Source organism: Protopterus annectens, chromosome 4.part0, assembly GCF_019279795.1.
Source record: "Protopterus annectens isolate FY-2018-M chromosome 4.part0, PAN1.0, whole genome shotgun sequence".
Taxonomy (NCBI): domain Eukaryota; kingdom Metazoa; phylum Chordata; order Ceratodontiformes; family Protopteridae; genus Protopterus; species Protopterus annectens.
The window spans coordinates 700760877-700784554 of NC_056733.1; the positions used below are offsets into that span (position 1 = coordinate 700760877).

General features: G+C 41.7%; 1 protein-coding gene across 1 annotated transcript in view; it reads right to left on the minus strand.

Annotated features, from left to right (window-relative positions):
* Nucleotides 1–13985: 13985 nt before the first annotated feature.
* Nucleotides 13986–23678, minus strand: part of LOC122799540 (glutathione S-transferase theta-1-like) — a 107742-nt gene continuing 98049 nt past the window's right edge. The window contains exon 5 of the mRNA XM_044068670.1: nucleotides 13986–14757. Coding sequence (XP_043924605.1) covers nucleotides 14566–14757 — 192 coding nt within the window. The 3' untranslated portion in view covers nucleotides 13986–14565. The remainder of the gene's footprint in view (nucleotides 14758–23678) is intronic.

Genomic DNA, 23678 nt, shown 5'->3' on the forward strand with positions numbered 1-23678 from the left:
ACTGCATTTGTATATGTGGTGTCCTTGACCACCAGTTCTGAAAAGATCTGGGTGCTTCCTTTGAGGTTGTAGACATATGTGAAGAAGGCCTTATGACTGTCTCTAGCACATGTGGCCAAAGTTACAAAATTAATTTTAATGAACAGAGATATGTTAACCATCAAGTGAAGTACAGCTTTAGCTCTCCATTTCACATCTTTATCTGTGTTCTCAAAGAGATGTATAGTTTTGTTGACATTTCACATGCTAGAATCTTCTCAGTTACTGTGGTCATCTCCGCATCCATATGGATATTCCAGTCATTTTCTCTTCAGTTACCATGCCAACAGCTATCAAGGGACAATGACTGTCAGCCTCACTATTTACTGTTTGTCCTTGCTATATTAGATGATATGTGGTCTTGTTTTTAATTAGCTATTATGCTTCAGATCAGGGACATCCCACAAGGTCTTCAAAATGGCAGGATTCAATTGTGTATGCTTGGAACAGGTTTATAGCAAATAACGTCCGTAGCCCTCTTATCAGTCTCCTAAAATACTTATGTACTGCCTTTGTCAGTTAGATTTTGTGGTTGTCGTGAAAAAAGTGATTTCATGTTAATGGCTCTTGTTAATAAGCACAAAAATATATTTTTGTGGATGCACTCCCCTTTAATTAATTCATTTTTCTTTCCATTCTATTTCATAGACCCAGAATACTGACTACTCATAGTTAACTAGAGGTGTAACCAATTATCCTTAAACAAAATCTCACTCAAAATTGATGTCCTTTACTGTTGTATGTAAACTGACTATAAACTGCGTGTCTTAAATCTTCAGCTTCGTGTTGATTTTAGATCTGTACTCTTTGTTGATTCTATTAGTTATCTGTTCATTTAATGCCAATCACCATGGAGTCCCAGGATGTTTTATTCTCATCCCTAGCCAGCCTATTAGCACTTATTTTTGTGTACTCCCATGTTTATTGACAGCCCACTCTTTAATCCCATACTGGTTCCATCTGCAGAAGATACACCTATTTATCTAAACTGAGGGCTAATCTCTCATAAGTTCATAGGTTCATAGGTAGGGTACTAGGCTATCGGCCCAAGGGCCTATGTAAGCCTAGCCAACAAGGTTTCCTGGCTTACGCCACCCAAGAAAGTTATTTTCCTGTGCCACTGTCGAGCAGAGACACAGAAGTGATCCCTGGGGTGTATTTCCTATTTCCCATCCACTCGTCAAGATTTTTCTTGAAGAGTGCTAATGAAGAACTTTGCTTGACATAGATGGGTAGCCTGTTCCAGAGTATGGGAAGTCTCTGGGACAGGAATCTAACCATCCAGCATTTCCTGTTTATTGTGGTGACAAGGTTTAGGTCCCTAGAGCATGTAGCTCGGAGGGATTGGGATTTTTTTAGGTGTAGCATGTCCAACAGCTCTGGGTTTGACATAGCTTTATATGTTAGGTTCATAGGTTCATAGGTTCATAGGTTGGTACTAGGCTATCAGCCCTAAGGCCTATACAAGCCTAGCCATAACAATTCCCTGGCTATTTCTTCCCACATTATTTACTTTCCTTGACCCCTGTCTAGCAGGGCGACTGACGTGATCCTTGGGGTGAATTTCCTTTCTCCCATCCAATCGTCAAGGTTCCTCTTGAAGAGGTCCAAAGAGGCACTCTGCTTGACATGTATGGGCAATCTATTCCAGAGTCTGGGGAGTCTCTGGATCAGGAACCTATCCCTCCAGCATGTTTTGTTTATTGTGATGACAAGGTTTAGATCCCTGGAGCGTGTAGCTCTGAGGGATTGGGATTTCTTTAAGTGTAGCATGTCCAACAGCTCTGGGTTTGACATGGCCTTGTATGTTAAGAAGAGATCGCCTCTGAGTAGACGATATGTGACAGAGTATAGCTGGAGTTTTTTAAGGTGGTCAGCGTAGGGCATCTGCTTTAGGCCTGTGCTTCTTTTAGTGAGGTATTTCTGAGGCCTTTCCAGTTGTTGCAGATATCTTGAGAGGTACATACCAAATGGGCGTTGTATTCTATAATGGGTCTAATGAGGGATGAGTACAGTGGGACAATGACCTCCTTTTTTCTGGATGAAAAGCCCTTCGTGATGAGGTGTGCCACATAGAAGGATTTCCTGACTGTTGTGGCGATGTGGTTATCGAAGGTGAGACCACTGTCCACCTGTGTCCCTAAGTCTCTTATCACATTTTCAGTGTTTAGTGTACTGCCACCTATATGGTAATTCATGGATACATGTTTTTTCCCAAAGGGGATAACAATACATTTCTTGGCATTGAGCTTGAGCCCATGGCTCTGGCACCAAGCATCTGTTTCTGTAAGGCCCTTTTGTAGAGTATCCACATCATTTGGGGATTCAATAATGGCTCCCAGTTTGCAGTCATCTGCAAACTTTGTTAGCCAGAGTCCCTTAGTGTTGACCTGTACTTCAGAGAAGTAGATGCCAAACAAGAGCGCCCCAGGACTGAACCCTGAGGTACTCCACTTGTCACTTGTCTGGAGCTGGATTTGGAGTCGGCTACTTTTACAGTGTGGGTTCTATCAGTAAGCCATTTAGCAACCCATTGGATGACATAGGGATTAATGCCCAACTTAGTAAGTTTATCTATGATTCCAGAGTGGGGGATGGTGTCAAAGGCCTTGGCAAGGTCTAGATAGTCTGTGTGGACCACCTTACCCTTGTCCATGGCTCTGGAGACTGATTCAAAGAAGTCAATCAGGTGCAGGAGACAAGATCGGCCCTTCACAAACCCAAACTGGGTGGGGTCCAGTGTTTGAAGGTTGCCAATGTCTTTGTTTATAAGTTCCATGATAATACGCTCCATGGCTTTGCAGATAAGGCTTGTCAGACTGATGGGACGGTAGTTTCCGGGATCCAAGGTGGATCCCCCTTGTGGATTGGGATAACTGTAGCTCTGCGCCACTCAGTGGGCACGAAACCTGAGGTGAGGCTATGATTAAACATGACACTTAGGTGAGGTGCCAGACATCACCGCGGAGTAGACGATATGCTATGGAGTAAAGCTGGAGTTTTTTGAGATGGTCAGTGTAGGGCATTTGTTTGAGGCCAGTAATCCTCTTTGTGAGGATAATGGGTCTAATGAGTGTCGAGTAGAGGGGAACAATGACCTCTTTTTTCCTGGATGAGAACCCTTTTATGATGAAGTGTGCCACATAGAAGGACTTCCTGACTACTGTGGTGATGTGACTATCAAAGGAGAGACTACCGTCCACCTGGGTCCCAAGGTCTCTTATCACACATTCGGTGTTAAGTAGATTGCTGCCTATGTGGTAGTTCATGGGTACAGAGTTTTTACCAAAGAGGATGACACTGCAATTTTTGGCATTGAGCTTGAGGCCATGTCTCTGACACCAGGCATCTGTCTCAGTGAGGCCCTTCTGTAGGATGTCCACATCATTTGGGGACTTGACTATGACTCCTAGTTTGCAGTCATCTGCAAACTTCGTTAGCCAAAGGCCTTCTGTGTTAGCCTGTACTTCAGAAAAGTAGATACCAAACAGGAGAGGTCCCAGGACTGAACCCTGTGGTACACCACCTGTCACTGGTTTGAGGTCAGATTTGGAGTCTGCAGCTTTTAGAGTGTGGGTTCTGTCCATGTCATCCACTGTCAGTAAAATTCACCACAACCACAGTGCATTACCACATTATTAAAACATCAATTCCACATATGCTGTGCTAATAAAGAAATTATTGCCCAAACCTTCTAGGCCTCCAAGACATCTTACAAGCTTACTTCTGCCATGTAGCACAAATGCTAAAACCACACCAACATCCACACCTACACCTACTGTTATGAGGCATCACCTGCACTGCAGCCCTGTACCCTTAGGGTTCCATATTACCATATATATCCTCCAGCCCACCTGCTTCACTTAATAACGTACAAGCTCCTTGCATTCAGCCTGGACATCTGCCCTCTCCATCACATCTGTGCTCTAAGTGCTAAGACCCCGTGACCTTCTTCAGACAGTGAACCTGCAATCACAATCCTTAATCTGACACTGGCTTTACTGTACTCCCCCAGCCCACCTGCTTCACTTAATAATGTATGTTCCTTTGTCTCCTCGCTATAACATTGTAATCCCCTAATGGCTGCCTCTGCACCACCAGAACTCGCTCTTTCTACCTATAACTTTCCTCTCTCTTTCTTGCCAGTGTTTCTTAGCTAGATTGCCTGCACTTCTGAGCTCAAGCAAACTTCACTCCCAACTCTGCTCACATCCAACCACACAGCCTCGTTCCCCTTCTCCATTGCCCACCTATAACTTCTCTAGTCTCATTAGACCCTCTCCTTCCATCTGCTGTTTCTCATAGCCTTCTTATCTCTGCTTCCTTCCTTCTCAGCGTTCCTCCTGCCCTACTCTATTACTCCAGTCAAACTCTACCCTTCGGTCTCCCACTCCCCTATTTTCTTTGTCTCTTTCCTGCTTTCTTCTCTTTAATTTCTTTAAAGCAACTTACCTGCATTTCCACTTGCCTGACTGTTCTGCATTCACAGATTGTTTTTCTTTGTTAGCAGCTCCAGCTCCATCCTGGTGTAGCCCCACTCCATTTTCCCTTGCTACACTCGAGCTCACTCCGCTCCCCTACTCTACCCCCGGGCTCACTCCGCTCCCCTACTCTACCCCCGGGCTCACTCCGCTCCCCTACTCTACCCCCAGGCTCACTCCGCTCCCCTACTCTACCCCCGGGCTCACTCCGCTCCCCTACTCTACCCCCGGGCTCACTCCGCTCCCCTACTCTACCCCCGGGCTCACTCCGCTCCCCTACTCTACCCCCGGGCTCACTCTGCTCCCCTACTCTACTCCCTTTCCCACCCATCCCTACATACTCTAAATTCCCTGTAAGTGCCCGCCACTTACTCCAGTCAACCAATCACTTCCTCACCCCTTACACTAGACACTAACCCCTCCCCTACTCTGCTGCCCTTCCCCCTACCTCCCACTCCTCCTCCCTCAGAGATGGAAAGGTAATAGAATGGGAAGAGGCCAATAATTTATTTCGACTGCAGGTTGCAGATTGCCTTCCCTATCAAGGACTGATATCAGAATATAGGCAGACAAAAAGAAATGGGGGGAGTCCTAAATGAAAGACCAGCACTTGTATAGTTTTTAGTAGAATCTAGAACAGAAGCTGCCATTAAAAAAGGAATAATTAGTAGAGCATATATATATATATATATATATATATTGCATGATAACTATAAGAATCAATCAAAAGAGATTAGAAAGGATTGGGAAGAGAGACTGGATAAGCAATTCACAAAGAAACAATGGGAGGATATATGTTATGTCTCCCAAATATACAAGAAAATCTAGAAGATTTTGAATTTTTGCATGGAAATGTTTACATAGATATTTTTATACCCCAAGTAGACTCCAGAATTTTTTTCCTTAGGTAGACAGCAAATCTTGGAGGTGTGAAGGGGAAGAAAGAAGTAGTTGGGAACATGTTTTCTCTGAGTGCTCTGGGTTGGTGGACATTAAGGATTCTCTGTGGGATGCACTGTGGGAGATGTTGGGTGGGCAGAGTGGTGTGATGAGGGAGATGATTTTCATGAGCAATGATCTTCTCCTTTTGGCTTTGCCCAGTTAGGGGTCACCACAGAGGATCACCTGTTTGCTCATGATTGGCAGTGGAGTTTTACGGTGTCGAGTTGTCAGCCCGGCGCCCAACTTTCCACGGAAGGCACACACATGCACGCACTCACGCCTAGGGCCAATTTAGAGTGTCCAATCCACCTACAGCATGTCTTTGGGATGTGGGAGGAAACCAGAGCACCTAGAGGAAACCCATGTGACCACAGGGAGGACATGCAGACTCCGCACAGAAGGCACCCCAGCCGATAATCGAACCGGAGAACCTGTTGCTGTGAGGCAACAATGCTAACCACTGCACCACCGTGGCCACCCACCTATACACTTGTTAAAAAGAATATTTTGGCCAATAAAACTAAACTTGGTGAACTCCGTTATGTTCATCTTATTAAAAATAATATTCTCAGCTGGCTAAAGACTCCCTTTCCAGTTGAATGATAACATCAATTAAGCAGATATCAAACATATCCAGTCTAATTTAAGGTTCCTTATTTTTCTGTAACAGAAACCCTAAAAACCCCTTCTGTAAACATTACTCTTTTTGCCAAGTTCATAGATAACTTTTATTATCAAGCAAAAGGTCTCTTTCAAAATTATCTAACTGTACTAGAAATCGCACCATGGGATCAGCTCATGACACAATTAAGAAAATTTAATTTGGAACTCTCATGTCAACTCAATATGCATGCATGCATGCAAACCTGAGCATCCTATACAATTTCTATCAAATCCACAAAGAAAAGAACAGTACAATAAAATGTTTAATCCCACAGGAACTGAGCAGTATCACAATTTTTTCATAAGGTCTACTGGGTACCAGAAAAGACAGACTGATCAGGTAACTCGTCAAAACAATGTTGGCATGGCTTGGCATAAGGGGATCCTGGCTCGATAAGATTTGACAATGTCTTCAGCTTTCAAGATGGTGGCAGAAGTCAGCTGAAAAAGCAGTTATGTACTCACCATAATACAGAATCAGAATTGCCTAGACATGGCAAGGCCTTGCTGTGTTTAATTATGGTGGCTGCCAAAAAAACAATTACTCAAAAATGGAAATCAAAGTCTAAACCAACTACATTAGAAGTAGTGAATATAGTAACAGTGATAAAACAATTGGAACTGAGATCTTTAGAAAAGGGTAGGAGCAAACTACATAGGAAAAAAATGGAAATTGTGGGAACAATACATACAGGGGAGGAATGAGGTTTAAAAGAAGGCAGGACTTAAATGAGCTATATAATGTTTGACTGAAAATGATTGGATAGATTATAAGTGATGTATAATGTTTGCAGCTGGGATTGTGTCAATTTGTGATGTAAAATGCTTGCAACTAGGATTGTGTTGGTATGTTTCATTTTCATTTATATAAATGCATGAGTGCTTATGTCGTAAGTGATGTTTTAATACATGTGTTTCTTGTTTTAAAATAAGGAAGTGAATAATTTAAGTAATGTTGCTTAGGTTATATGATATATAGCAATATATGTCTAGTATAATGTTTGTTAATGTTAATTTAATACAATTTGATTACTTGTAAATGTAAATTTACCTGTGTCACAAGTGATGGTTCACTAAAGGTGTTTAAAAAAATGGTCATCTACAGGTCAATCAAATCCCACTTTATTATACAAACTCAGCTTTAGGATAACCTCCAAACCCTCAACCAGTGGCTAGTTGGCCAGAAATACTCAGTGCCTCAAAAACAAAAGCAATGTTATTTGGAACCAACCAAAAATAGCCAAATCACCTAGCCTTTTTAATATTAAAGAGGTTAACAATACCACTATAGAAACTGCCACATTATTCAAATTCCTTAGCATTTGGCTAGACCAATCTCTTCTCTTTCAACTACACATTCAAAACACATGCAAAGAGATCAACTCACTACTGCTGTGGACGAGCAAACTATCACCTCATATGCCCAAGCCAGCCAAAGCTGCCATAGGCAAAGGTATGTTCTTATCTCAACTCGAATATGGACTACCCATAATAGCTGCAGCCTCAAAGAAAAATGCCACCACCTTGCAAACCATCTCCAATAAAAATCTGCTGGTTCATTACTACTAACCTCCCAATAATGAATTCCACTACTTAAATCTCGCTAAAGCCAAATGGATTCCAGTACATTTGAAAGTCAACCTCCTATTAGGATCACTATTTCACAAAGTCCTTTCTCCTGAAACATAATCCCCTTCTCATGCATAAATATTTCACCAAAACCCCCTACTTATAATCTCAGGGGTATCTCTCAATCTCAACCCTCTACTAACTCCAAAACCTAAACCTTACTGCACTGGCTGTGCATTCTTCATCCTAGCACCTAAACTATGGAACTCTATTCCTTTCTTAATCCAAGACATCCGAAAGTACTCAAACTTCAGACAACAGCTCAAGAAACACCTCTTCACTCAAAGTTCAGTCATTCTCCCTCTGGTCATATTACATGAACCCTGCAGCCCTATCACACCTCTTTATCCTTATTTTACCCTTATCTCATCTTGCCACCCCCTTTACTAAATGCCTCTCATTCATCCTACTTCCTCCTTCTCTTTGCATCTCCCTAACTTCTTTTCCTTTCTACTCCTCTTCCATCTGCATGCCTCTCACCTTTTTTCTGTCTTTTCGCCATGCTATCCTTTCCTGCAACTGTTCACACGTGCCTCTTCTATTCTTTTCATACCTGTCTATATAATGGTATACTGCTATCCCTGTAGGGTAAGCCAGCTCACTAAATATGGCCACATCTTATCCATGAAGTTCTGCTAAGCAGAGTTCTATTTTCCATCCATGTTTTGATATCACAAATTGCTTCTTGAACTACATGTTGTAGCATATTCTTACATCTGTAAATATAGTATGTATATTGTTTTTTAGCATATCCTTTTATCTGTAAATATGTTTTGCTCATTTCTTATGTGATCCTATTCACCCAGGCTGTGCCTGTAAGTGGTCCATCGAGATCAGTGCACTGCCCTGGTAAACAAATATAAATACATGCAGAACTGATTTACTTGGTACTGAAAGTCTGACATTTAGTCATAACTGAAACATTTTCTAGTGATGGTCATCCTAACAAATCTAAAATACATTTTGTTAAAAGTTTAGAAAGTTCTAATATGCCATCTTGTTTACATGACAGCCTGGTTGATATTCCAAATATTTCTTATTAAAGAGATAAAACTAGCAGATTTTCTTTCTCACCATTATTCTGTGCAGCTCTTACTTCATTTTGAATGTCTCTATTCCTACTCTAAGTGATATTTCCCCTGCTGAGTTTTTTCTGTACCCTCATATAAAAGTTTTTTTACATATGATTAATGATGTTAATTCTACTCTTTTTAGTAACTAAACTTATGATTCTGAAGGACTTTTTTTTTTTTGTCATTTCTTGCCCTCTGTGGTCAACTTTATGTAGGTGAAACTAAGAGACAATGTAAACTTAAGGTTCAGGAATACATAAGGGGTACTGTACATAAAATACACAAGAGTCTTGTTGCAAATAATGGTGCCCTTAGACATTATTTGTTTCTGTTAATGGTAGAGAATCTCTCAAACAATGGTTATTAGATAAGAGCAGCATTTATATCCTTTAGTATCCTCACGCCTTCTGCTTAAAGGTAGAACATAACTTTAAGCAGTTTATTCTTAATTGATTTGTGATCAATTATTTTTCTTTTAACTATTTGTTCTGCTTTTGGTTTCTCTTGCTTACTGGAAAGCTTTCTGCTGAGGAACCAGAGGATAATAAAATAGCTTTTAGTTGAGTCCTACTGGCCATTTTTATTATTTTATTAGTTTGCTAGTTATTATTTATCAAAAAGAAGTTTGTTGATCTGAAGATATGCTGTCTTGTGCTCTTTGTACTGGTTTCTGTTTTTTTCTCATGTTTATTAAGAAAGCCGTGCTCTTCTGTCATGGGTAAGGCTGGAATGTTGCTGTATATTCAGCATGCTGCTTTGAATACTTGAGAGTAAAATGTTCTTACTGGAATTGCAATGAAGAATATTTGGGTGCAAATATCCATTTCATTTGGTTTTTGATATGTTTTATCTTTATTTGTCTGAATTTAAGCATTTTTATTTTGATTCTGGTTGAGATCCCTTTTTTCAGACTCATGCAGTCTGTTTTGCAAGCAAGGGAACTGTATTCTCAGCAAACTAGCCATTCAGACTGGCAGTAGAAAATCACTATAGAGACTGATGTTTTATAAATCCAGGGCTGAGCATGTTGATATTTCTAGAGTGTTAGACTGTGGAATCCTGGCCTTGTGTTTTTGTCTGGCATAGGATTAGGGTTTCTGTTTTATAATGCAGAAGAAACTTTCCTTGCCAGGTTTATCCCTTTTTGATGTAAGCACCAGTTCACATGCTTTCTGTGAAGGGAGTGCCCTTTTCCCTTTAATAATTGTAAATCTTTGTTCGTATTTTGTGCAAGATCTGGGTGAGGACTTGAAGATGTACCGTTGTCTTATAGTTTGGAATGGCACTCAAAACTGTTTGTAAAGAAATTTCATACTATCGTTATATTTTTCACTTTATTCTGTTTCTTTTTTGTGATTATTGGACTTTCATTCTGAAATAAAGTTTTAAAGTTTAACTCTACCCTTTGAACTAACTGTCACGGGATCTTTAACACCCATCTAAGGTTGCAGCAACTCAGACAGATGGAATGTCCATTTAACATCTCATCCAAAGGGCAGTCCCCAGGAGTGTGGTGTAATTATAGTATGATAAATGGTTAACAACCTGGGGTGTTTTTTTTTTCACAAATGAATAGTGGGTTTGTTCTGCCCTGTCTTACACACTTACACATGATGATTGACATTACAAATTTCACAATGTTGAGGACAGGAAGTGAAACGTCTGTTTAAAGGCAGCCAGGGATATTCCTGGTTTCATGATGCATAGCCCCCATAAGCCAGATTGTATAGCTACCCATACAGTTTAGACTACAACGTGATGCAGGAAATAATGAAATTATTTGTTTTGCTTTACTCCATAGAAATATAGAAATTATGCCAATATATTAAGTATGTAAATATAATGAAAATCTTACAGTTTGGGGTTTTCCTGGGGGTAAAGTAAGTCTTTACTTGGGGAGATCATGAATTATTTTTCAGCGGTTGAGTGCTACTTTGTGAACTTTTTTATGTAATTTACATCACTGCAAATGAGTTGTTTCATGCTTTGCAATGTCTTCAAAACCACTTAGAGCTTGTAACTTTTCACTGTTGCCATCATCCTGCTAGTCCTGATTTCTGGTTTATCCGGTTATGTAGCTAAGCAGTAGTCAACTTAACTTTGTGTCTGATTCAAAAGCTATCCAGATAAAATTGAGGAATTTGTTATCCAAGGGATTACACTTAGCTTGTGTACTCTGTGCTGTGTGAGCAGCTATGTTATAAAAGCTCATTGATTTGTAGTTGCTTTGTGATTGTGTTGTATCTCCCGGCTGCATTTTAAACGTGGACTGTGCACATGCACTCATGATGGACTTATTGAACAGGGAACTTTTTGGGATGTTTATGGAGTTATCAGAGACAGCAAATATGTCTTAACCTGTTACTTATCTGACAATTTGATGGGCTAAGGGCTGTTGCACTAATTGTAGGAGAGTAATTTACAAAATTCTTACAGAAAGGGTTTCTGTAAAGCATATTACTGTTTTAACTTTCTTGTGGACAGATCTGTTAAGGCATAACAAATGTAATAACCCAAGGCTGTTATATAGACATAGGTAGTGTGTGTGTGTGTGTGTGTGTGTGTGTGTGTGTGTGTGTGTGTGTGTGTGTGTGTGTGTGTGTGTGTGTGTGTGTGTGAGAGAAACACACTAATACCAACACATAAATGTTTGGGGGAAAATAGCAGGTGCTACTTCTAATAGCAAATTTGACTTCCCACCCCAAGCAATCAATAAATAAATAATCAGTCAGTCAACTAAATACATTCCAACGGCTCTGACTATCAAATTAATTTTTGCAGATTGACTGCTTTACGTAACAAAGATAAATGCTACAGAATTACAGAACACCATGTAGATGGGTTGACATATATCTTGTGCAAATATTCCTAGATTCATTTTTTTAAAATAAGCTCTGGTCTCTTGCATTGGCCAGTGCAAAAATATACCATTTACTGATTCAAATCATCATGTCATATAGCAGGTTATTCCACGTATTTGGCCACCTTCGCATTATCATATTCTGATATTTCAGCTGATGGCTATCTTCCCTTAATCTTAGGAGGGTCTGTTTTAACCAATCATGTCTACCATACTATAAAATACAAAACAGCCCCTCACAGGGAAATATGTGTTATACTTACCAGTGAAAATGGACCCCCGTCCATTTCTTGTCTGAATATCGCTACCCGTAATGCAGCTCAAACATTGTCTTTAGGAAGACAACTCTTTTAGTCATCAAACAGAAAAAGGAAGAAATTGCAATCATTCTGTGAAAACTCATCCAAAAATAACAGGCAGCTTCCATTTGTATAGTGAATAATAAAACTCATCATGGAAAAATGCTTTACTGCAAGAAACAGAAAGTTCTGTTTTTTTTTTTTCCCTAACACAATGGTAAGAAAATCTGCAAGTATTTGATATAGGCACAGTTTGGTAAGTATTTCTGTTATGGAAATGATTACTAAACTGAAATATTCACATCTGACACAGCCACCTTTTTAGTTAAAGGATCCTTTAGTTACAGATTTACACTGCCCAGCTACCCAAGTTTTGAGTAACAACTCCAGCCCTGGGGCAGCTGGTGAAATGGAAGAGGTAAGAATGGAGCAGTAATATCAGCTATTCCTGGCAAGGGCAGGGTGGTCCCTGTTTATCCAGTAAAAGCAGAACTTTTCACAAGGCCATCAACAGGAGAGGCATAGGTTTGGCTTCTCAACTTGGTGACAGTAGCTCTCACAGGGAGAGGGATCATGAACAAATCAGGAGGAGACTAAATGCCCTGTGGTGATGTGGTACCTATGTCAGCTACCACAGACTGGGGTAAGGCCCTGTGGTGATGTGGTACCTATGTCAGCTACCACAGACTGGGCTAAGGCCCCTGTGGTGATGTGGTACCTATGTCAGCTACCACAGACTGGGGTAAGGCCCTGTGGTGATGTGGCACCTATGTCAGCTACCACTGACTAGGGTAAGGCCCTGTGGTGATGTGGCACTTATGTCAGCTACCACAGACTGGGGTAAGGCCCTGTGGTGATGTGGTACCTATGTCAACTACCACAGGTTGGGGTAAAGCCCTATGGTAATGTGGTACCTATGTCAGCTGCCACAGGCTGGGATTAAGGTAAGGTTAGGGTTAGGTTTAAACACCTCCATTGATTCCACTAATGGATGATATGAGCCTCTGATTGGAGGGACTGCCTGTCAGAGCTAGATGGATAAATCATGTTCATGTCCTGGTCTTGGGAATAAGTCATGGTCGCCTAAATAATGGCACAGGGCCCCTTAACTGTAGTCAGGGTAGAAGGATATAAGGGTTTAATGGCACTAGTCATGGAGGTAAGTCAGACTCACCTGATCAGGGTAAAGGGTACCCACATCTGTGGTGTGCAAGCAAGTGTTTAAGGTGCAGCTACAGTCACAAAGCACCACTCTCATGGCTACCTGGATAATGGTCCCAGTGGATAGCTCTTGTGTCAGCACTGGGGATATTTGGTATGGAAGAATGAATGGGATAAAATCTCATTAGACAGGCTTATTGTATGGCAGGCATGGGAGCAGAGAGCTTGTCCCAAAAGAGATGCATCAAAAAGCAGGCTGTCCTTAAGGGTCTATATTATAAGACTGACGGTTGAAAACATCGAACAACATATGGTCGACACCATATGGTCGATGTCTTCAAACGTCGACCTTATAAAAAGACAAAAAAAAAAAAAGAAAAAAAGTACTCTAATTGGTTTAAACAGGGGGCATGCCCCCCTGCACCCCCCACACCCCCCACACCCCCCGCCATTTAAATATACCAATTCCGAGACCACACTACATTGCAGTAAACGGAAATCTCCCTTTACAGAGATTTCCATTTACACGCTCGAGATTCTGAGCGTTCGATATTCTCGTGTCGACAATGTGAGATTCAACATTGTCGGCTTTCAAGAATATAATATAGACCCGTCCTTAAGTGTGCCTTACCAGCATGGGGCATATCTTACTTGAGTCAGGAAGTTATGCCTGGTATCTGGGTAAAACACATGACTTCTCATTGTACAAATGTGTCCAGCTGTAGTGCTGAAAAGAAAACAGTGAATTTTAACAGGACTGTATTTACAGATATTAACAGTGGCATGAAGCCAGCCAAAGGCCACATCAAATGACAGAGTTAAAGGAAGAAGACTGTGCTTTTTTTAACCAACAAATAATTTTATTCTGTTGAAAACAAGTTCTCAACTTGCTTGTTCATTTGCAAAGCTTATATAGAAATAAGGAGAACAAAAGACATCCACGGGATTTTACTGTACGAATAAGAACAGACACATTGGTGACACAAAGAAAAAGTGAACTACAAAATGGAACATATTCATTTTTTCTGTGCTCTTTCAAAATTTTAATTTTTTTGGCATCTGTTAAAAGAAGAGAATCATAAGTTATCTTTTCTCCAACAAATCCTCAAACTTGGATACATTTTTTGTTTTCAAAACTTTTATAGACATGTTCAATGTTATTCTCATCTGAAAAGATTTTAAAATACTATATATGCATGCTAGGGTCTGGTTTCAGTTACATATGGAATAACTGTCCCATGGGGTGGCTGTGTATTGTGGACATCACTGATACCTGTTTTTCTGATACAGGGCAGAAAAGGCATTGGCTAAAGTTGACAAAAGAAGAGATCCTAGCCATTAGAGTGACACGTCTCTGCACCATGTAGACTACATGGCAAGTTGCTGTGCTTAGCTGTTCTTTTCTTTGGTTTCACGTTTTACTGGAGAATCTTCAGGACTCTAGCTTTGAAGACATCTGCCACTGCTGGGGCTATACTCATCTGCTTGGGATTCTGGATCAGATGATGAGCCTCATCTAATACCTCCTGACCAATCTTGGACTCAACATGCTGTCGCCATGCAGCCAGTTTTGGTCTTCCCTCAAAGATATCAAGACCGATAAAAAAGGCCTGTAGGTAATACAAAACAAGCACAAACAACTATTAGAGGTACACCCACAGCATTAATGCAGTTACTAAATTAACATACATCAAATAAAACTTTCTCATACCGGTAGTAGTGAGACATATGCAGAACAGTGATGTACTCCACAGTTTATTTACCGCAGTCATAGTTCTCTATTAGCTATCATGTACAAGAACTACATTTTCATGCTTTTTATAAACTAACAAGGGTATAGCAAATGTCTGTGAAAGCCAGGACCCTTTTCAATGTCTAAAAGTAGACTAGAATGAGCTTAGTGGTAACAGCTAGACAATGGAGCCTTGTAGCCCCTGACAATTTATGGATGGGCACATGAAACATCCTGTAAAGCACTGAGAGCTATAAATAAAATACTCCTGTTTGACATTCATTTCCTGAGGAAAAACTGTTTCAGGACTAAACCTGCAGAAGCATTTTTCCAACCTTGCTTCAAGACAGAATGCTAAAAGTGCAAAGTGTCAGAGCTAGACTGCTAGAAAGGTAAAGCACCCTGCCAAAGAGAGTTTGGCTTTCACAGCTCACAACAACTAGTCAGAGTTAGGAGGGAACAAATATTTATGCAACTGTTTGGTATACAAATTCATTGTATCTTCTGTGAGTTTATCTACTGAGAAGGGAGTAGAGAGGTAGTGGTGGGTCTAAAAGACAAACGAAGAACACTTTATTCTTGTTGCTAATGAAAAACTTTCCTTAGAGGGCTGTATTTCCACACAGTATTATTGTGATGTCAGACTGTATCCATATGATATTTAAGCATTATTCTGCAGGTGACATGAGTTCTAGAGAGCTGGAGCACCTGACAAGTAAGCACTAATCCTTCGCCCATTTTGGGGATGCAGACTGTTGGGCTCATGGGCGGCCACAGTGGTGCAGCAGTTAGCGTTGTCACCTCACAGCAAGAGGTTCTCTGGTTCGATCCTCAGCTGGGGTGCCTTCTGTGCGGAGTCTGCATGTCCTCTCTGTGGTCACGTGGGTTTCCTCCGGGTACTCCGGTTTCCTCCCACATCCCAAAGACATGCTGTAGGTGGATTGGACACTAAATTGGCCCTAGGTGTGAGTGTGTGTATGTGTGTGCCTTCCGTGGAAGGTTGGGCACCGGGCTGGCAACTCGACACCTTAAAACTCTACTGCCAATCATGAGCGGACAGGTGATCCACTGTGGCGATCCCTAGCTGGGAAAAGCCGAAAGAAGAAGAAGATTGTTGGACTCATGTAGCTGGCAAATAAAGTTACCATTTCCTTTTGACCATTATTTATTTCAGCATTCTACAGTGTTTTAAATTTTATGAAAGTCTGTACCTGAAAACTTAAAGGTCATGTGCAATCAGATGACCTACCTCAGATTGTACTCACTTTCCTCATTTATCTAGAGGAAAATAGTTTTTTATTCAGGCATGTCCAAGGGTCAGCTCACAGTGTTCTCTCCTGTCTATCTGATGAATCTGGGCATCTTGGGGCAATGTAGAAATTGCCTCATGTACACAGACAACCCTCTCCTCCTACCACCCAACACTACAACCTGTCAATCTAGCCAAACTGGAGGTAAAGCTCTCTCCAACCAAGACTGAACTTGACAGTCAAGAGGAGAAGTTAAACACTTGCACCACACCACACTCATCACATAGTCTCACTAAATATACACCACCAAAATCCACACATAGAAACACAAAAACATTCATGGAGGCTCTCAATAATAACCTGCTCAAGCAACAGAGACCTCCAAAGCAGAAATGCAAGCAACCTCCACCCCCCAACACAACACAAATGACACATAGCCCGCAGACTCAGTGTGCCACTCAACCACAGCCAATAAGGCAAAACAGTGTACCCAACACACTAGTGATAGGTGACTCTATAGTCAGGCACACTGATGTCCTACTCACCAGGCTAAACAAGGAAAAGGTTACTGTCAGCTGCCTGTTGACTGCCAGGATCCGCCACATAACCCACGCACTCAGGTCACTCCACAACAAGTACAAATATCACTCTGTCATTGTCCATCTTGGTGCGAATGACCTGAGATGTACCTCCCTGAACTACATGAAAAGAGACATGGAAGAGTTCTCCAATCTTGTAGCCCAGACAGGTATGACCCTGGCCCTGAGTAGCATTCTGCCATCACCCACAATTATACCGCAGTACAAGGACAAAATGATTGACTTCAACAATTGGCTAAGCTGTTGGTGTCATTCTAAAGGGATCCAGTATCTGTCTGCCTGGGATGACATGGTCAACAGACCACGATGCTTTGCCAGAGATGGTCTGCACCTGTCACCCCTGGGATTCCGGATGCTGGCTAAGGTTCTTGCCGCCCCTATAGTGCCTTTCTTAGGCAAGGTTCAAATGACAAATTCACCACTGTAACAGGAACAGCCAAGCAAAAACTGAGGGTGATGCTACTCAATGCTAGGAGTCTAAATCTCAAAATGCACTCACTCGAGGCACTCCTTAAAATGGAAAACATTGATATCTGTGCAGTGACTGAGACCTGGTTCAAGGCTCCAGAGAGCACCCCTGCACTACCAGGCTATAACTCATACCACACTTTTCGGCCATGTAACATGGACCGGAACACCAAAGGTGGAGGTGTGTCCATATTCATTAAGGATATCCACACCTCCAGGCTAGTTGCTCAGCATAATGCATCCAAGGTTATCCAAGTGCAACTAACTCTGGACAAAACTGCAATCCAAATTGTAGCTTGCTACAGATCCCCCACCATGCCCCAGGATTCCCACTCCTCTTTTCTTGATGTACTGGAAAATATTAGGGTTCAACCAAACACCCTAATAAAGGGCGAGTTCAACTACCCCACCATTTACTGGGAAAACTACTCATGTATCAACTCCTTCACTCAACACTTTCTGGAATTCATAAACTCCAATGCCCTAGATCAACTTATCCACACCCCCAGCAGGGGCAACAATATCCTAGATCTAGTCATTACCAACATGAGTGACCGGTGTTCCACACCTGAAGTCAATGCCTCATTGATCCGATCCGACCATAAGCTAATCACCCTAGATATCCACATCCTGTCCCCACCCCCCCATTAAGGAAACCATGGTAAAAAAATTCTCCAAAGCCAACTTCATGCTTCTTAAGACAGAAGTGGTGAACTTCATGACACCCATGCAAATGGACAATACAGTTACGACTACTGAATCCTACACAATTGCACTTTATAAGCACTTACATGAGTGCATGGATTGTGCTATCCCAAACAGAACCAAGACACTATCCTCCAAAAAAGGAAGCAATTCTGGTGGTCTCCTGCCATAAACAAACTGTACAACAGAAGGAAGAAACTGTTGCAAAAGAGAGTAAAATCACATGAGTGTAGGAGCTCCCTGGTCAGTCTCAGTAAGAAGCTGCGATCCCTGATAAAATCCTCCAAAGCTAGTTATGAAAACAAAATCACCACTGATTCTAAAGACAACAACAAAGCATTCTATAGCTATGTCAAGAATCTCAATGGCAACACTCAGATCTGCTCTGAGTTACAGCACAATGGCACTAAATATACAGACACAACTGATATTGCCAACATCCTGGCAGATAGGTTCAGTGCTAACTTTACCCTCTACTCTCACCCCCTAAAGGGCCCATCTCTATGCTGGAAGAATGCAAAGTTCCTATAATCGTGGCTGCACAGGTAAAAACCACACTCTCCAAAGCCAAGAACACAGCATCCATGGGACCAGACAACATCCCAGGCTGCATTCTACACGAACTACAGAACAAACTGGCACCCCACCTAAGTACCATGTTCAGTCATAGCCTCACCTCAGGCATTGTGGCGCACAGCGACTGTTATCCCACTCCACAAGGGGGGAGCCACCACAGACCTTGGGAACTACCGCCCCATTAACTTGACGAGCCTGGTCTGCAAGGCCATGGAACGTATCATCATGGAACTTATAAACAAAGACATTGGTAATCTCCAAACTGTGGACCCCACCCAGTTTGGGTTTGTAAAAGCCATATCATGTCTCCAAAACCTCACAATGTGTAAAGAAACAGCAAACTAAATAACCAGTATTAGAAAAAGCAAGCCAGGATCCATGAACCAATATTTATTGAGCGCTTTCATTTTTTAGACTAAAAAACTTAATTAGAATGATTACAAATGAACAGTGACTGACCCAACTTTTATTGCAATCTTGCTTACAAAAATGTTAATTAGCAATCAGCTTAAAGGTGTAGTCTCTAAAACATTTTTTATTTATAGTATTTGTAATAAATATTGGTTCGTGGATCCTGGCTTGCTTCTTCTAATATGGTTATGTCTCCTAAACCTGATAGACTTCTTTGAAGTAGTCACCAAAGCCGTAGACAAGGGTAAGGTGGTTCACACAGCCTATCTAGATCTTGCCAAGGCTTTTGACACCATCCCCCACTCTGGAATTATAGATAAACTCACTAAATTTGGTATAAATCCCTATGTCACAAGATGGGTTGCCAAGTGACTCACTGACAGAACCTACACTGTGAAAGTAGCAGACTCCAAATCTGACTTCAGACCAGTGACAAGTGGAGTACCACAGGATTCAGTCCTGGGTCCTCTCTTGTTTGGTATCTACTTCTCTGAAGTACAGGCTAACACAGAAGATCTTTGGCTAACAAAGTTCGTAGATGACTGCAAACTAGGAGCCATAATCGAAACTCCTAATGATGTGGACATCCTACAAAAGGGCCTCACTGAGACAGATGCCTGGTGTCAAAGCCATGGCCTCAAGCTCAGTGCCAAAAGGTGCATTGTCATCCCCTTTGGTAAAAACTCTGTACCCATGAACTACAACATAGGCGGTAGTATACTTAACACCAAAAGTGTGATAAGAGACCTGGGGACACAGGTGGACAGTAGTCTCTCCTTTGATAATCACATCACCACAGTAGTCAGGAAATCCTTCTACATGGCACACCTCATCACAAAAGGTTTCTCATCCAGAAAAAAAGAGGTCATTGTTCCCCTCTACTCATCACTCATTAGACCCATTATAGAGTACAACACCCCTTTTGGTATGTACCTCTCAAGACATCTACAACAACTGGAAAGGCCACAGAAATACCTCACAAAAAGGATTACTGGCCTAAAACAGATGCCCTATGCAGACCAACTCAAAAAACTCCAGCTTTACTCCATCGCATATTACCTACTCAGAGGTGATCTCTGCCTAACATACAAAGCTATGTCAAACCCAGAGCTGTTGGACATGCTCCACTTAAATAAATCCCAATCCCTCCAAGCTACATGCTCTAGGGACCAAAACCTTGTCACCACAATAAACAGAACATGCTGGAGGGATAGATTCCTGTCCCAGAGACTATTCCACACTCTGGAATAAACTACCTATCTGTATCAAACAAAGCTCCTCATTAGCACTCTTCAAGAAAAATCTTGATTGGATGTGAAATAGGAAATTCACCCCGGGGATCACTTCTGTGGCTCTGCTCGACAGTGGCACAGGAAAATAATTTTCTTGGGTGGCAAAAGCCAGGGTACCTTTTTGGCTGGGCTTGTATAGGCCCTAGGGCTGATAGCCTAGTACCTACCTATGAACCTATGAAATGTTCTGGAGTCCTGATTTCCTTCTGTGGGTGTTTTGATTGCCAATTGTGTGGCTGTTTGCTGAAAATAAGAACTGCAGCACTGCTGCCTGTCTCCACACATTTGCTAGAGTGATTCCAGGTCATGTGTCTCATCCTGACAAAGTCAATAAATAGAATTTTTTTCCACCTAAAAACTGTCTGTAATACTAGGGTTAGCCAAGCTGGTCAGCAAAACATCCAGTCATGGAATGAAGTTTACAATGGTTTACCACCAAAATGTGGAAATGCAGTTTGACGAAAATAGGTTCTATCAATGCCTGTAATGTCTAACTGAAAATATACAGCTGCATATTAGTGAAAGTGCGTACACATTCGTTAACGTACTGCCAATGTGTTGAATTAAGATCGAGGTATAGTGAGGATCAGGGAATGTTCCCTTTTCCTCACTGTAGTGTGATCTCAGAGTTGGTATATATAATATGCAGGGGGCTAAAACCATTACTGGTAACATGGACCTTTGACATTGGAATTTCCAGTGTTCAGATGTTGATTCTGTGGTTACCATTTTTGACATTTTGGTAATTCGGTATTACTAAATTCAGATAAATAAGTCAATCAAAATGTGGAAAAATATTTAGATTTTCCACATTTTGATAGTAAGCCATTTGTAATATGTAGCTATTTTATGTGGGAAAAAATTATAGACCCAAAAAAGGCCTTGTAAAGAAATACCTGAAAATTCAGAAAGAACCTCACTGTTGGTGGCAAAAGCCACAGCCAAAAGGGTCCATTATCATAGTGTAGAAAAATGCAATTCAGATACTTTAGCAACAATGAGGAAAGATCTCATTATTGACTAATTTGCATGTCTATGAATCGCCCTTAACTACTGTGAGTGCAAATCACTACTTTCTTGTGGTAGCCAACACTTGTAGCCCATGTATTTCAAAGGCACGAGCACCCCTTTTTTTACTCTCACGCACAGACACACACATATGCGCAAGCGGGCACACACACACACACACACACACACACACACACACACACACACACACACACACACACACACACACACACACACACACACACACACACATCTTACATGTCCCTGAGTTGACAGAACATTCACACTATCTCCTCTTATTTTTATCCTCACCCTCATAAATAGTGAATCCTTAGAGTCAGTCTATAATGCCAGGTATTAGAGTTTCATCCTTCCTATTGATAGTAAAGTGCTTCATGATGTTAGGCTTGTTGCTCTATTAGCTTTTTGAGGTATTTTAGGCAAAAGTTTAAACATTTTCTCTGGTGTCATCTACTGTTCCTAACTGCTTCTCCCTCGACATGGGTACACCCCCATCCATCTCAATAGTCACTAATTAATTGTACATAATGCTGCTCCTGTTGCCTCTTATAAATGCCCTGTCCCTCATAACTCAAAGATGGTTGGAATGACTGAATTATGTCAGACATTAGAGTTTTATAGTTATCAGGTAAAAAAATATACTACTGTACTAAGTCCTCAGTTTGTATAGATCATTAAGGTTCCGCCTTGACAAGTTGCTTCCTCTGTCCAGTTTGCAGGGTTCAACCCCCCCCCCCCACACACACACACACATTTTACTGTTTTTTTCTTTTTTTAATTTCAGTCCTTAGGTAATATGTTGATGCACCCTTAGTGTGTAGTGGTGACACAGAAAGATAGCAATCTGGTGCCAAATGTACAGGGTTTTAGTCATGTTAAGTGCCTTTACAGCATGATATAAAGGAGAAACCTTGGTATCTAGTGTCACCCTCCAAATATTGCAGGATTTGATCTTTAGTACAGGGGAGTATAGAGGTGTGACAGCACCCACCAACATTCATAGCCTCCCATCCCAGTGCATGCACAGACACCCCTGCTACACAGACACACACACATACTTTTTTACCAATCCCTAACTACTCCCCCACCTGAGCCATACACACACACACACACACACACACACACACACACACACACACACACACACACACACACAAAAAAAAACAATTCTGGGTCCAATAATTCCTCTGCATACACACATGCACACAGGCACTTACCACTATTGTAATCACAACCACTGAAAATAAAGGATGAATGCAAGCTTTTGATGTGTTGATTAACACAGCCATCAGTGGTAATTTAAGCAGCCAAGCAATTCTCTGAATCTCTCAGCTGTGTAAATGCCTTACCACAAGCATTTCTGGAGGGAGTGCACTTGGCAAATTAGTGTAAACTGCTCCACAGAGTGCCTTATTAGCATTTGCAGTAGGTCACAAAGACACTCCAGTGCAGACCTGAACTACAAAGTTGTGTGGCATGGTGGTAGGGATGTTTCTGAACTGGAAATGTTTACCATGAGGTGCCATTAAATTTGTACAGAGTGTGATGGTGAAAGTAAGTGATCAAGTGACTATTCTACCCCTGGCCCTAAAAAAAGTGGGTAGAAGACCACAGCAGTCAAATATACTTTCTAAATATGTATGCGTGAGCCTGGGGTAAGGACAGGGATAGCTGCACAGTATGTGTGAGCATGAAGTAAGGACAGGGATAGCTGCACAGTATGCCAGCATGGGGTAAGGACAGGAATAGCTGTACAATATGTGAGGAGCATGGGGTAAGGACAGACATAGAAGTACAATATGTGTCTGGATGGGGTAAGGACAGGGATAACTGTGCAGTATGTGTGAGCATGGGGTAAGGACAGGGATAGCTCAACCGTATGTGTGAGCATGGGGTAAGGACAGACATAGCTGCACAGTATGTGTGAGGATGGGGTAAAGACAGGGATAGCTCTACCGTAAGTGTGAGCATGGGGTAAGGACAGGGATAGCTGTACAGTATGTGTGAGAGTGGGGTAAGGACAGGGATAGCGGTACAGTATGTGTGAGCATGGGGTAAGAACAGGGATAGCTGTACAGTATGTGTGAGCATGGGGTAAGGACAGGGATAGCTGTACAGTATGTGTGAGCATGAGGTAAGGACAGGGATAGCTGTACAGTATTTGTGAGCATGGGGTAAGGACAGGGATAGCTGTACAGTATGTGTGAGCATGGGGTAAGGACAGGGATAGCTGTACAGTATGTGTGAGTGTGGGGTAAGGACAGGGATAGCTGCACAGTATGTGTGAGCATGGGGTAAGGACAGTGATAGCTGTACAGTATGTGTGAGCATGGGGTAAGAACAGGGATAGCTGTACAGTATGTGTGAGCATGGGGTAAGGACAGGGATAGTTGCACAGTATGTGAGCATGGGGTAAGGACAGTGATAGCTGTACAGTATGTGTGAGCATGGGGTAAGAACAGGGATAGC